General features: G+C 32.0%; 1 protein-coding gene across 1 annotated transcript; it reads left to right on the forward strand.

Annotated features, from left to right (window-relative positions):
* The first annotated feature begins 264 nt into the window (after window positions 1–264).
* Cyp303a1 (Probable cytochrome P450 303a1) lies at window positions 265–13,999 on the forward strand. The gene is made up of 5 exons (XM_085943344.1): window positions 265–282; window positions 944–1,060; window positions 9,556–10,620; window positions 11,684–11,801; window positions 13,676–13,999. Exons 3-5 carry the CDS (start codon window positions 9,557–9,559, stop codon window positions 13,997–13,999), a joined length of 1,506 nt encoding a protein of 501 aa, XP_085799470.1. The 5' UTR covers window positions 265–282; window positions 944–1,060; window position 9,556.
* Window positions 14,000–16,624: the final 2,625 nt, after the last annotated feature.

The raw sequence follows: 16,624 nt of genomic DNA on the forward strand, positions 1-16,624 counted from the left end.
ACCATGAAATTAGCTACACAATAGCGATGTACAACCTCATAGGTTGTACACCGCCTCATACCATTGTGTCGTCCAATGAACGGTTCCGATTATCTTACGCGAAACGTCATAATCTTTCCTAAACGTCAAAAACATAATAATATACGATATAATAATATATCAAAGTATCACGGATCTTCTTGGGTTATTTAAATTAACATTATCACTTGCAGTCTTCTATAAAGTAGTGTATATGCTTGATAACTGTATAACTCTGCACTCCGGCTCTAGGATGGAAATTATGTAAGTACTTAATGTATTCTAAAAATATTTTTTTACATTTATTATCGATTTATTTATTATTAAGTACAATATTAATACAAATGAATATCATTTGATTTAATTTTATGCGAGGTAATTAGACAAAGAGGCGTATCAATGTAGTAAAAAGTGCAAAAATATGCAAAGTTATTAAACGTCTACTCTACATTTTTCTTTTGTTTATGGAGTATTCTTCTACATTCAATTTATCATAACCCACGACCGGTTTTGCATTAACTATTGAAAATTTATTACATTGTAATAATTATTGTGTTACGAGTATTTTAATTGTCATACCTTTCCACGAGGAAATAACAGTAAAGGTAAATAATCATGCGTGTGTATTTTTTCTTATTTCTGTACCACATGGTTCTGGACTGCGGCGTAGATTTTGTCAATCTATTTATTATCTGCCTGCCATTGCTTTGGCCAGGAATGGACTACTGAACTCAATTCAGTTTCTGATATGTATAAACCACGAAGTTCATTTTCTGCCAGTGAATTGTTTTCTGAAAATCTTTTATTGGAAAATAAAAATAACAAGATGATATATCTCGGAATATCGTATTATGTTTTCAAAGTATTCTATGAGAATGGGGGGGGCTTATTTAAAAAAACATATCCTTGATTTTTGATTTCTAAGGTAGCGGAAGGTGGCAGCTTCAACAACATCTAGTAGGTTCCACTGATGTCCGTATTTACCCCGCCTACTACTTATACGTAAAGCTTGTCGTCGCATCAACCGCGGATACTTTTTCAGGTACATTTATCATATATATAAGTATGTATAGCAACAAAGATGTGGCCTGCATCAAATGTGGTTGCTCATTTACAAATTATTACGATCTTTCGCATCTACAAGTGGCTATCGAATTCGCGTGGCCTAACGATCATAATTATTATAAGGATGGTTAGCATCTGTTTGTGTCGTTTATTTTCGACATAAATAATCCACGTCGGAATATTGAAACAAACCTCGGATGATTCAGATGTTGTTTGGTTGATTTGCATCTCGTAGAATGCCGAGAGTGAGAAGTCAAGGCTGTTCGATAGCCAAATCATCCGGGTTACAATTATTAGTTAGTTCCCCTGATTGAGGCAGTACCTCAGTTGAGGCACGGTCTAAAAAGATCGTGGCTAGGCGATGCACGGATTGCGGGTCGCGGGTGCAAATGACGCATGCCAAACGAAATATAATTTGTCATATAAATCCAACATACGTCCATTTTATGTTCTGTTTATTTCTATTAGTATCTCCCGAGTTTACGCCTCATCCGTCGCTACGGCGTGACATGCTGTGCATATATGACGGGTGGTGGTGGGCACTTGTTCTATTAGTAACAATAATAATATATTCATTGACATGCTTTCTTTTTAAAGTAAATGGGTAACGTTTTTAGTCATCTTTACACGATTTAAGAATTAATACGCCCGTCGCCATCACAAAACAAAGTGACGTGTTTCCAGCTCGACGTTCTCTCTCAGAATGCGAGCGAGTCCAAAATTTCGTCGCGCCTACAGTTGAAAATTATTTGCCATTTCACTGATGTATCACCTTAATTCTTTATTGTGTACGCACCTATATCTACCAATTTTTAACTTTATTTTTTAATTTTTATTTCTCAAATATTTTTCGACATGTCTTCTTCCAAATAATAGGGAAGACCATGTTTCGGAACAGTCACATTTCAAAAGCTTTATATCTTTGAATACCATGTCTTTGTGGGTTCACGTATTGGAGAACATAAAATTTTACCATTTTGGTTCTGATGGCTATACAGTACATTTCTCAGTAGTGTAAAAGTCGGCTGACCTCGACTCGACAGACACATTTCTTATATTATATTCCACAAAAGCATAATAAAATAGGTTACTATGCTATTGATTAGATTGGTTTTAAGTAATTTTGCATTACATATTCGTTTGCACGTGTGCTCTGAGAATTACTTGCTGAGATAAAGTCGCATTGCATTATAGTTATAAACCTATAATGTATATACTTACTTAAACATATTATGAAGAATATACAACGGGCCATCATGGAATGAGAAAAAAATAAGTTACACTACAAAACAATACAACCACAGAAAGACATAAACAGTAGCGTGTCATTTTATTTTTCATTTCAATATAATGTATTCAATGCTTATTCAAACAAAATGCAATAAGTATATAATACGTACATATTCCATATAATTTAATAATGATCATGACCGATTTCACAGATTCTATGTTATTTTAATTAATGTTTACACCATGTAATATGTCAACCAAGAATAATTCTTATTGATACTATTAACACCATTCGAAGTACTTACTCAATACTGTCAAAGTATATAATTCTAAACTTGGTAGATAGACACAACGTTCTTTTTTTACTGTTTTCCAATACTGCATTTATTTTTTATTTTATATAGACTATTTTAATACTATTTCTTTGATTTTAAATGTCATATTGTGAACATCTTAAATTTATAATTTGTAAAGTTCACTATATTTAAAATAAATAAAATTTGATTTGATTTGAAACGGTCCTTGATGAATGTCAGAAAATCCGTTTTTGAAGCTGTTAGTCGCGTATTCGTATCTCGAACATGAAAAATACAAATTTTTGTTGGGCAAAAACCTTTTTTCGTGAAAAATATATATTAAGAAACCTCTTCGAGAGGCGGCCAAGATCCAGTTATGATGATGGCCAGATAAGTTATCGCCAGATAACCGAGTTACCGCGTCGACGTTATTACTTCACGATGCCGGTTCATAGAGCCTCAAAGTCGGAGAGCAAAAGTAGTTTTTGCGGAGAAAGTATCTCACAGACGGACGTAAAATACCGTGCAGCATGTGCGAGGAGGCTGGTGCGGGCGAGGGGTTTGAGACTGCATTCGCAAATCTTTCCGAGAAATTGTTATGCAATTTATAAATACAACTGCAACATAAAATCGTCAGAAGGTTCTCAAAATAATTAATTATATATATTTTATTAATTTAACGTAAAATCTCCCCAACGAAAGGAATGTGACACCAAAATTCGTCATGAGATATCGTAAAGTAACAAGGTGGCATAATATGTGAGTATATATTAAATAATGTTTTCCATTCTTGGCTAAGGAAATCTGAAAGACAACTTTTAATTAGGATTAAAAAAATTCGAAACAAATTAAATTATTTATCTTCCTGTAAAAACAATGAATTGATTATAACATAACATTGTCACATTTATTATGTAAATATTTCTACGGCGTCAGAAATGAACGATTTTTTAAAAATAAAAAACAGAAATTTTCTAATAATTAATAGGTTTTATCGGTACATTTAGCTAGGGATTTTTTTTCGAATTCCAATCCGTATTAGAATACTTTTCAAATGGTTAATTTCCACATTAGTGGTCGTTATTAAGTTTCACTTAAAAAATCATCAATAAGAATGAGATAGGAAGAGACGGTAGCACATGGGTGGCCAACCTTTTCAGCAGCCGGGCCAGATTCTAAAAATGAGATTTCCTACCGGGCCGCACAACCGATTTTTTTATTATACAAAACAAAAAAGAAATATATTATATTATTTACTTATATTAATAAAATAAAACAAAAATTACAATCAAACATATGTATTAGATTAGACTTTTTTTAAATAATAAAAAATAAACAAAATAATATAAAAATAATAAATCTAAGTGACCTAATAAAATATAATCTAATATCGATATCGAGTGAGGTCGTTCCTACACGCAAACAGTTTTCCAAATTCACATCAGTGATTCGTGTTCTCACTCGTGATTTGATATGCTTCATCCTACTAAAAAGCTGTTCATACGTGTAAGTGTTAATAGCGAAGTCATCATTAGATTGTTTGTAAAATGCAGGATATTTCTCCTTGTCCAAATATGTTTTGTAAGAATTTTCCAAACCAATCTGATGAAATTTTAACCGTTCATCATATTTTACATATTTCACAATGTTCCATTTGTAAATTCCCCGGTAATAAATTCACGTCTACGGAGAATAGCGTTGCAAATGCAGCAAAAAGCACACGGTGCTTTTTAAAATCTTGAAATCGGTTTTCGAATTCAAGGTTCAAGTCGGATATCAACGAAGCGCAATTGGCACATCTAGCGGCAACATTTGATATTATTTTCATTTTCTCACTGCTCCGCGGGCCACAACTTGACACCCAGCGGGCCGCGGGTTGGCCACCCATGCGGTAGCACCACAGATGACAAAAATACGTCTAAGGAATCTACCATGATAGATATCTATATAATATTTGTAATTTCTGTCTTAATTTGCTGTCGTGACGTGTCGTCACTTATTTTAACATTGTTGGTGAGTGTTAATTACGTGAAATCTAAATAGATATTGTAAAAATCGATTTATGGATTTTGGTATTACTTTATTATTTTTATGACTTTATGACGAACGGTTGCATCATTGCGTCAAAGAAAATTGCAGCTGCACATCGATAATAAAAATATAACATTTGTAAGAATAATATTAATTGAAATATTTTTCTACTGACCTACATTTTGTATATGACAGAGTTGTTTTTTTAAATATAGTGCAAAGTGCAACCACTGGAGTTGAAGAAAGAAAATCTAATTTAATAATAAACATTTGTAGCATATTATATATTATTATGTTATTGTTCTTCTCAGCACGTAGTTATTATGTCATTAAATATTACAAAAACATCACATGCTTTTCACGTAGTTTGTGAGATTATTACATTTTGCGCATGCGTGCTATAATAAGTATTAATTATTTCCCTCCTTTTTGCTGATATCCTTTCTCCTACATGTATTCTCAATGTATTACGTATGTTATGCAAAAATGTATTTATACGCGCATGTCTGTATTTATATTTTTATTGCAGTTTTGGAAATTCCCAAAAGTTTATTTAAAATTTTATAGGAGGTAATAAAAATCTCTCCAATTATGATTTAAGTGGACACAGTTGCAAAACACTTTTCTGTATGTATTTATTATTACAAAATAGTCATTCTTATCTACCCACTTATTGCGCGAAATTAATAAAACATTAAGCGTATAGCATTTCTACTGTTATTTATTTATGAATTGCTGAACTCACTAGCATAGGAATAAGTATATTATTATACAGGGCCAGATTTGTATATATATAAGGGCCCTGGGCTTATACTTTTTGGTACCAAAAACCACAACTCGAACAATAATCTAATTTTAAAAAAATGTATAGAAATATTAGCCGAAGTATTGAGAACTATTTGTAAAAGAACAACTGAAATTCACACTAAACTTCCTCAACATATTTGATTCATCCACAAATAATTATGTGTTTGATTTTGTGATTGACTGAACTGGGATGTTGTTTAATATTATGCACTGTTAATATTTATTTCGGCGTCGTAGTATTTGACATTTGTAGCAATTGATTTATAATATATGTCAGTGAAATTACATATAAAAAATGATTTTGTCGAGCTTGGCGTGGAAGCAGCTGCTTTCTCTTTTTTCCTGATTTTTTCTGGATTTTCCAGATTATTTAAAATCATCCATGCATTTATTTTTCGTTTTATGATATTGACAGAATATACAAGATCAGATGACTTGACTGGCAAAGGACCCAAGAAATTCTACTAAGGGCGAAACAAATTGATCAATGAATAAAGTATGTACCTACCTATCATTTATGATGCATAGGTACTTCCCATAAAAATCTTCGAAACTACTTTAAAACATTTATTTATAATATTATACCTGTTGCCACAAAAACCTTAGTTTCCCCGCTGACGGATAATTAGTACAGTTTGGCATTTTACTAATATGGGAGTCGTTAATATTATTCCCTCGCCAAAATATGTCGCTTTCGATGTATCTATCGGATTTAGCAAAATACTTAGTTTGAACTTGCCAATTTTTTTAGTCCCCTGCACTTGAGTTTTTAATTTCTCGACTTTTTTTGATTCTCGAGATTCAAGAATTCTCGAATTCAAAAATATTTGTTTCTCGAGAAATTGAGCTAGATTTATTGATTTCTCGAGATGTCGAGAATACTTTTTTCGAGAGATTTTTTAATGTTTCGAATTTAACAATTTCTGTTCAAAATCAAAATCTTCGGCGGAAAAAATCCCTGGAAAATTACTCTAAAACGGTAGATCCTGACATACAAGTGCTAACTTGGCAAACCAGAGGCGAAGGGTAGAGATAGGCTGTTAAGATCTGACATAAATATTGCACATTAAACTTTGTTAGCCGTACGTATTTGTTTTCATTTAACTAAGACCACAACTTACAGATGGTGTTGGTTAGTTTTTAAAAATCAAATAAACTCTGCCTAACCAAACCATAATAGCTTTGGTATACTTTGGGCGATCCAAAACTTTTTTGTTTCAGTTGAGTGAGTTAGGAATACATATTACACACCTTGTTGGTTAATTTGTGTCAATTCATTAACCCCTGCCTAAACCAAACAATAATAGATACAAGATATTAAAATTATATATGATTTAATAATATAATTTTAGATAGGTATTTTATAGTATTTTTTGACTATTATCCATTATGGCTTGGTTCGCTGGGTTTAATTGAATTTTAAAAACTAACCATCACCATCTTGTAAATAATTGTAGTATTAGTTCAATGAAAACAAATATGTATGACTGACAAAGTTTAATGTGCACTATTTATGGCGGATTTTAACAGCCTATCTCCACCCTTCGCCACTGTGGCAAACCCACTTCCGAATCTCTTTTTTGTATATACTCCTGGCAACAAAATCTTAATGATCAAGAATTAAAATTTCTCACTATTTCTTGACAGGACGTGCTCGCAATGCGAACGAATAATATAAAAACTGCAATTTAATATCGTTTACTGATAATTTTCATTTTAAATAATAAAAACTTTAAAGAGATTTTTTTAAATTCAAAAATATCCTGTCACAGCATCAAGTTTGAATCGATATAAATAAAAAGTAGTTCTTGTTATAAACATTAATATTTTTCAAGATATCGATTTTTTTAAAAATTTAAATACATACCTAGGTAGATATATAAAAACTATGAAATATTTCAAAAATCTTACAGTGTTCAAAAGAACTTAAAACATGTTAATGATAAAAATAACTATAAAGTGATATGTAATAATAAGATAAATTCACTCGACGATCCATTGGACATTTTATAACAGTTTTCTTCTTAATTTTATCTGTAAAAATATATTTTTAACATAGTTACATACAAAAATATCATTTAAAATTTAAATTATCATTAAAATGTTTTAAAACGAAATATTTTCAACGATATGAATCTTTTTGAGATAATATACGACACGTTAAAAATGTGATAATTCGCAAAAAATATTTGTATCACTATCATGCTAAATCCTTAAAGTTGCATTGGCAAGCAGAATGTTCTACTGCCCTCTGCAACAACATACATGTGGTAGTCAAGGCTTAAACTTTAATTATTACAACAACTAAATTTTAAAGTAGATGGCCTACGGTGCGGCCTACCTAATGTTGCACCAAGTTTTAATATTTCAAAACTAATTCACATTAAAAACATTAATTACCAATATTATTACCGACTGTATTTTATAATATTAAACTATGACATGAATCTATAGGTGTTGTATTATAATTTATTTTTTTACATAGGAAAACCAAGGTCATGCCTCAAAAAAGTACCTACTTGTCAAGTGAAAATATTCTAATTGAAATCCTACCTTCACATTTATTCAAATCCTTCCAGAAGCCTTATTTCTAAGAACTCCAAGAACTTTCAACAGTTAATTTTAGAGGTGGTAGCAAAAACTGTCCAGCATTTTGTATGTATTGTAGTAATTAAATTGACATTTACGTGGTAGACCTCCATTGTAATGGTTTTAAAACCAAGTTATTTTTGTTAATTCTACTTTAACTGAGTCCACTATAAAAAGTTAAAGATTACGACAAACTGTTTCCAATACGAAAACAGTTGCGATAGAGCGACAGGGTATATATATCAATATCTTAATAACCGTTTCACTTCTCGTTCACAACAGTGGCGTAGTCCTCGTCTGGATTATTTAAGTATTAAAACCGTTTAAGGAACGGACTATTGAATAGGTTGACATCTACATTGATAAGGTCATCTCTGAACTTGTTTTTAATGTATTTGTTTATATCAACTTGCTCCATAAGGTTGAGTCGATAACCTTTGTCGCGTAGATGTATTGTTATTTTATGATCTCCCATGATCAACTTGTAGTAGGATTCTTTCCGTTGACTAAGGTCTTCATAATGATAATGAGTTAGCAAAGAGTAATTTAAAAACACAGAAATACACAAAGACAAAGTGAATAAGTATAACCTAATAATTTCCAACACAGCCCCATTTTTGTAAGAAATTCCGAAAGTACTTGTAAAAAAATTCTCCTCTTTACTACCGAGACAACTTATCAAACTACAATTCAATAATGAAACTAGGATAATTCAACGAATGCTCATTGAATTGTTGAAATTGAAATAGTTAATATTGTTTATTTTTAATTGTATGGTTTATTTCTAAATTAAAAAATATTTCATTATCTATTTCTTGTATTTACATAGATGTAGGTTTTATTATTGTACTTAATGGATGTTTTATAATTCCATCACAAGATGTCCCTAGTAGTCACATATTGCAGCAATTATTATAAAAAATATTAATAATCATAAATTATATAAGTATCTCAATTATTTCAAAAAGGTGTTATAATAGCGGGTTTTGAAATTTAGCGACACATTTATTTAATATAATTTTTTACGTATGTGCATTCATTTAATTTAAAATATTTACTGCAAAATAAGTTAATTCCATGTTAATTCATATCCGATCTATACCGATATTAACAAAACTATCGTAGGTTTTTAACACAGTTTGAATATCTATCGATAAAGCAGATTGTCAACAATAATTAGGAGTGACACCATATAATTTTTCTCCTTTTCTTGATTTAAATTATTATATTATATTTTTCTCATACAGAGAATGTTATTCTATAAAATAATTTAAAAACTTGTATTCTATCTCTAATATCAAATCTAGACCAAGCACCATTCACAGCAGAAAATAAAAGATATAATATGAACATTTTTGTGTTAGATCATTCAGTTTTAATACAACTTTCAAATAGTTGTTATGCAAAGTTCATTTGTTCACACGGATATTCTTGGTCTGGTCTGGGCATTAGATAACCAAACTTATTTTATTTTACATCCTGTTGTATCTAATTAATGTAAACATCTTATAATTTCCAGAATGTGGATTGCGGCAATATTATTTGTGCTGATTGTTGGTGTCATGCTGTACCTTGACACTCGGAAGCCTTTCAACTATCCCTCGGGACCTCCCTGGCTTCCAATCTTTGGCAGTGCGCTGGCTGTCCGGAGTGCCCGTATCCAACACCGGTATCTTTATAAAGCCGTACATACCCTGATGATTAAATACTGTAACCGAGGAGTAATCGGTCTTAGAGTAGGCAAAGCACGCGTCGTTATAGCCGGTGACTTAAATGCTGTTAAAGAAATGCTGCTGAATGAAGACATAGACGGACGCCCAAAGGGTCTGTTTTATGAAACGAGAACATGGGGCAGACGCAGAGGTCTTATTTTTAATGACGAAGATATCTGGAAAGAGCAACGCAGATTTATAGTAAGGCATCTTAAGGAGTTTGGATTTGGCAGACGCGGCATGGTAGAATTGGTGGAATCTGAAGCTGAACAGTTACTTAAAGATATGAGACAGAAAGTCAGCGCAAAAAATAATAATAATGGTGCTGTTATACAAATGCATGACGCATTCAATATATACGTTCTAAATACACTTTGGTCGATGATGGCTGGAATTAGATACAGTTGCGAAGACGCCGAACTTAAAAAGTTACAAAGCATATTATTTGAATTGTTTTCCAGTATCGATATGATGGGGGCACTCTTTAGTCAGTTTCCTATGCTTCGGTTTATTGCTCCAGAGTTATCTGGGTATAAGCAGTTTATTGAAATGCATCAAAAAATCTGGATATTCCTTCGGTCAGAGTTAGACAAGCACAAAAAAATGTTCAAAGCAGACAATGAGGACAGAGATTTTATGGATGTCTATATAAGAATGCTGAAATCATCGGAGAGGAAGGGGAGCTTCACAGAATCACAACTCCTGGCTGTGTGTATGGATATGTTCATGGCAGGGTCAGAAACTACCAGCAAAAGTTTAGGGTTTGCGTTTCTTTATTTAGTAAGAGAACAAGAAGTTCAAATGAAAGCACAGTATGAAATTGATACAGTCATCGGCAAAGAACGCTTGCCTACCCTCGATGACAGAGCAAAGTAAGTCAATCATTAACAATTTTAATTGGTGTTATAACTAAATGTTTTCATAAAAGTTTTTTTATTATTTTGGAGAAGTGATGAATAAGGACGGTTATAAGAAGTGATAGCACCATAGGGTGGGATGCATAGAATGTCACTAATCACTAAACACAAATTTGTCGTTTTCCGGTAATTAGTAATTAGTCTTTAATCGGTTCTATGCCTGCAGCAAGTTTTCTCGCACTATAAGGCCGTGATCGACAGGCCACGCATACAAATTGCGAATTATCTCGTCCGACTTTAAGATCAAATTACTAGCCACTGTTGATTGACTTGCATAATCTAACACACAGTGACATCTATTTGAATAATTATGAAATACTAAACCACAAATTATCGGTAATACAGCGATTTTAGTAAGAGTTTCGCTCTACATTCAACGTGTGTCGTTGTAAATCTGCGGCCTGTCAAATACTGCCATAGTTATATCATCAGGTATAAAAAAGGTTAATAGAAAACGAATTTTCGCATGTAAGTTGCATATAACAGTGGACTGTGGATGTATCTCAAAAAAATATTTATTTTGAAAAGAACTTTTAAATTGCAAATTGATTGTATTTAGCCGCATGTTTTGTAGATGTTCACAATAGGTAGTATATACGTGTCGCTGAGTTTCAAAACCCGCTATAACACTTTTTCATTATGTTGAGAAAATCAATAAAAACTTTTTGAACTAAAAAGGATTTTGAATGTTTCAGTAGTGTTATAGCGGGTATTGATAGACGAATTGATTTTGTTTCATAAATGACAGTTAATCGTAGCGGATTTTGAAAGAGGCGATAAAATTTTCATGTAGAGATTTTAATAACGAATTCATCGATATATATATCTTAATTATTTCAAAAAAGTGTTATAGCGGGTTTTGAAACTCAGCGACACATATATACCTATATTTTTTTTTAAGACTACAACAATATAGCAGTAGGAGTGAATCAAAAGCCAGTGCCTTAAACATTAGACTACAAGGTCCAGGACTACAGACTTTCTATAATAAACAATATTATCTGTTTGTTTTTTTCAGTATGCCCTATAATGAGGCAATTGTACTAGAGACTATCCGACACTTTATGGGTAGGACGTTTGGTATTCCACATCGTGCTTTGAAGCGCACTAATCTATGTGGATTCACGGTTCCAAAGGTAAGCCATTTTAGATATTTTTATGGTGTTTAATACAATCCACAAAAATATACACATATACTACATTTGCAAGAAAAAATATTCAAAAATATATTTTGCATGAGAAATTACCTTAAAATAATTAAAGACATTATTGTTTTTATTCACTGATTTGAAAATGCAACATTCTTTATTGAACAAGGTATATAATCTGGAAACATATCTAAATTTGGAGAGATTCCTCATGTTGGCTAGTAATCAAAGTAAAGCACCTATTTATTAGTAGGTACTCTGATTTAAGCTACAAAAGCTAGTCGCCAATATGAGCGAAATTTGTATAGCACTTTAGTTGCATAATTATTAGTTAATTTCGTCACAATTACGGAAAACGCTGATGGCTACATTGGTAAAGCATATTGAACAGAATCGATGGATACAGTTTCAATTACTGTCCCGTGTCATTTTTTCACGATTCTTTTCTAATATCTATATTTCTGAGGTGTTTCCAAATAATGTATGTTTATAATAATTATTACATTTTCTTATGTTACAGTAAAATAATAAAAATACATGTAAAATTTATAATCTAGAACTGAGATAAGACAAACCTATAATTTGGAAAAAAAAACCAATAGAAGTAAAATATCTTATGAAATGATATAAATCCATATTTTAAATTTTAGAATAAAGGGCTTAAAATAATACTATTTTTAATAATGACAAAATACAATATTCGCGAAAATCAGTTATATGGTATTAACCGGTTCTATGTCTTCAGCGAGTTTTCTCGCTCTATGAGGTTGTGATTGACAGGCCGCACATACAAATTTTGCGAGTTATCTCGTCCGACTTTAAACTCAAATTACTAGCCACTGTCGATTGATTTGCATAATCTAAAAAATTAAACACGCAGTGACATCTGTTTGAATAATTATGAAATACCAAGCCACAAATCATTAGTATTATAGCGATTTTAGTAAAGCTTCGCTTCACATTTTACGTGTGTCGTTAAACATCTGCGGCCTGTAAGATCTTCGCTATAGGATTGGTTTGTCGAATATCCGTTTTTGTCTAAATCAACCTTTTAATGCAAAATGATTTTTTGTTGCTAAATGGACCAGAACAATCCTGTTCTTTAAATTGCGTTGTAATGAATACAGCATTCATATGCTGTAAAAATAACAATTTAAATACCTCCATGTTATTAAATATAGGATAATCAAATTTGTTTTTCGTCTCCTGAACATTTGACATTTGGTCTATTCGACAAACCAATCCTACAGCGACGAGACACTGCCATAGTAATATCATGAGGCATAGAAAATGTTAAGATTGTTTAAAATATCATTTTCACAGCCTTAAAACGGCATCAACATGAGATAATATGTGACAAAATTGCAACTATTTTCCGGTAGGTAGGGATTAATGAAAAATATATGAGAACAATAAATTTCTTATTTCAAATTGCTCTCATTTTGGCGTAGCACTGTTGATATGTGTATCAATATAAAAATAAAAGGTTGTGGATCATAACCACACTCTATCTTAGAAAATTAATGGGTTTTTCAGGCTTAAGCCGCATATCCCAACTTCACAGTTACAGTATTAGAGAATAGTAAACCTGTATCTAATTACGATACATATATAAACTAAGACTAATCGTTTCAAGAATACCTATTCAATGCAATATGCCTATGCAGTATCTACTAAGTATATAAGTTTGAAAATAATTAATGTAACATGTGTACAATTATAATTATCAATACTTAAATTTCACACAACAATTTTTTTAAATTAATAATTTAAACCATAATCAACAGTTATGTTAAGAGATTTTTGGATGAAATGTTTTTATTATTGCATAGATTAAATTTCGTGAATTTTAATTTCCACAGGACGCCATGGTCATCCCAAACTTCTATGGGATACTAATGAACAACGATCTGTTCAAAGACCCAAAGGCATTTAAGCCTGAACGCTTTCTGGTGGATGGAAAGATATCAATTCCGGAAACTTACATCCCCTTCGGTGTAGGGAAGCATCGTTGCATGGGTGAATCCCTCGCAAGATCGAATATCTTCCTCTTCACTGTTACAATGCTGCAGAACTTTGAATTGAAGTGTCCGCCTGGTGAAAAGCCACCCTCCGTTGATATAATCGACGGAGCTACTCCATCAGTGGCGCCATTCCATGCACTTATCGTACCAAGGCACTTGTGAACTCAGTGAGAAAACATTGGAAAATCTAGTGCACATAAAAATGACAAACATTTCTTGAAGGCTAATTGTTATTATGAAAAGTTTCATGAAAAAGATTACGTCATCACTATTTTATAGCCGGTATACGAAGGCATCAAGTTAATAATATAGATGCTAAACTGTTACACATTTAAGAATGACGTCAGCAGTTACAGGGACAGGCTTTCCACATCTATCTCCATATATTTGTATTTATAATGGTAGCTTTTTCAGTTTGGTAGCCCAAGTACACGGCAGTTATTGATCGGTTTATCTGGCCAGAACATTTTTGGTCTGCCTCCTATTGCAAGCATGTCCAACTTCAGATCTACGAAACTCTACTATTGACAATCTCACCATCAGAGAGAAATTCTCAATTTTCCATTTGACACTTAATTGATGTATTAGAACCCTTTTGGGCACTTATTGCACTCATCGTCAAACTATTCTTTTACTGTGCAACGGTAAGGGGAAACTTTGTCTCAGTTTAAAGTGTGGGGATTCGCATCTTCTCTTTCTCTCACTCGTGCGGCAGGCTGTGCTTGATGCAATATGAATCTAGTAGTAGACGATGTTAAAATTTAAGGTTAACTTGAAAACAAGTTTTAGATAAGCTAGTTAAGGAAATAAAAACAGGAAAAGTTAATTCTTCCTTATTAAAATTTCAACAAAATCATTATATCTAAATGTGGACGCATCTTACATTAAATTTTCACAACTAGTTCAACCAAAATCCATCCCACAATCGACAGGTCGATTGGGATCGACGTGTTGAACGTGCCTGTCCTTTTACTTTACTTGCCCTTATTATTTTTGTTGATTCAACGTCCACACGCTCCATATGATCTAGCCAGACAGTCTCTCAAACTTAATTGATTGAACTGCGCTGTCATCTTTATACATACTACACGGCTGAGTATTGTATTTTCTCCTCCAAACATTTCGGCACCAATTAAAATTCTAAAATACTCACGATACTCCCACAATACTTACACAATGACACATGTGCTACTGACGTCATCATTTTTAAGCGTGTTGCAGTCTAGTAAAATATTTTTAGAAAGACTTTTGAGTGAGTGTAAGTTCTAATTGATTTAAGTTTTGTACTATTGAATTTAAATTATTTTTAGTGACCCCGGGTTTGCCTTTGGTAAATATATAACTGACATGGATCATAGTCATTTACAGCTTATACGAAGTTAACATATTAATGGGTAATGGAAAAACTGAGGCGTCTAATTCCAAAAAGCCACAATTTTCCAAGTCCACATTTGGTCAAAATCGAGAAAAAAATACTCACGTATTCTTTGTATAATTTTACACAATATGTATTGATCTATAAATTCCAAAACGCGACATAACCATACGAAAAAAAATACTTTAAGTCTCGATTTATTACAAAAAGCGCCAAGTCCGTGTGTCATATTATTTAAAGCTTGGTTGATTTCGCGCGTGTTTAATTCAACCAATAAGGGAACATTCAACAATGAAAAGGGCGTCTCCCATGCCGCAGCATCTGGTAAATTTATGACAGTGCCACGGAAATATGTGCCTTATGCGGCGTAAATTAAAAAGTGAAGTACAAATAGCGCTATGTCCAATTTTATTTTGCCTATATTTATTACATTTAAGAGTTTATCCGCTGAAACAAATTGCCATTTGGTTCTAATTTCGACATAGAATACAACGGAGAAAATAATCTCACGTTAAAACAAATAATTGGAGCTTGAAACATAAAAACGTTGTTTCCCGAAAATATTGAATTGTGGACTTGTCGCTTTTTGTAATTAGACGCCTCAACTATAGTATTGACCATTGGAAATTTTGTCACTAAAAATGGTTCAAATACAGAATTTAAAATAATATTAATTTAAATTCACTATCAATGTATAAATTCTACACAAGTAATGATTTATTTAAATGTTTAAATTGTATAAGGTATGTCAGAAGATTCAATGCAGCCATGTATAATTTTAATTTCATCTCCAGTCAAGATGATAATATATTACATGAATTTATTTATAAATGATAAAATAGATGTAGGTACTTACTCAAAATTGATTTTTTTTCACAACTCCTTTCTTTAATTAATTTAGTATCCATATAAAATACTTACTTAGGTACTGGATTATTTTATAAATTAACATTGAAATTTATATATATGATATTCATCATTGAAACTAGATAATTGTGTAACTCCAATAACACTACTTTACAGGAGACAAAAAAAATTAAAGTTTTGTGTACCAATCTATGGCTATGGAGTTAAATCATCCATGATTTAACAATAATACAATTTTTTTGGAATTACATCATTTGCAAGACGGGTAGATAAAATTAATAACGGCCACTAGACGGGATTCGGTCAATTTTCGATTAAAACGGAGTTACACATTTTTCTAGTTTCAACGACGATATACAAAATCAGGACAAGCACAAAGTTGTGCCACTTATTTTGATCCAGCGCTTCCTGCCATAGCAACACCTCGGTAGATCGTCTTTGTATCACTGGTGAAGGATGAAAGAGGGTCAGCCATAATGACTGAATCCAATTAGTTGTACCATTGAAGCGTGGAGTATAGCACTTGAATATTTTCAAAAATATAA

The sequence above is a fragment of the Rhyacophila brunnea genome, unplaced genomic scaffold (assembly GCF_057557595.1).
Source record: "Rhyacophila brunnea isolate RB1 unplaced genomic scaffold, BYU_Rbru_1.0 scaffold_1, whole genome shotgun sequence".
NCBI classification, from domain to species: domain Eukaryota; kingdom Metazoa; phylum Arthropoda; class Insecta; order Trichoptera; family Rhyacophilidae; genus Rhyacophila; species Rhyacophila brunnea.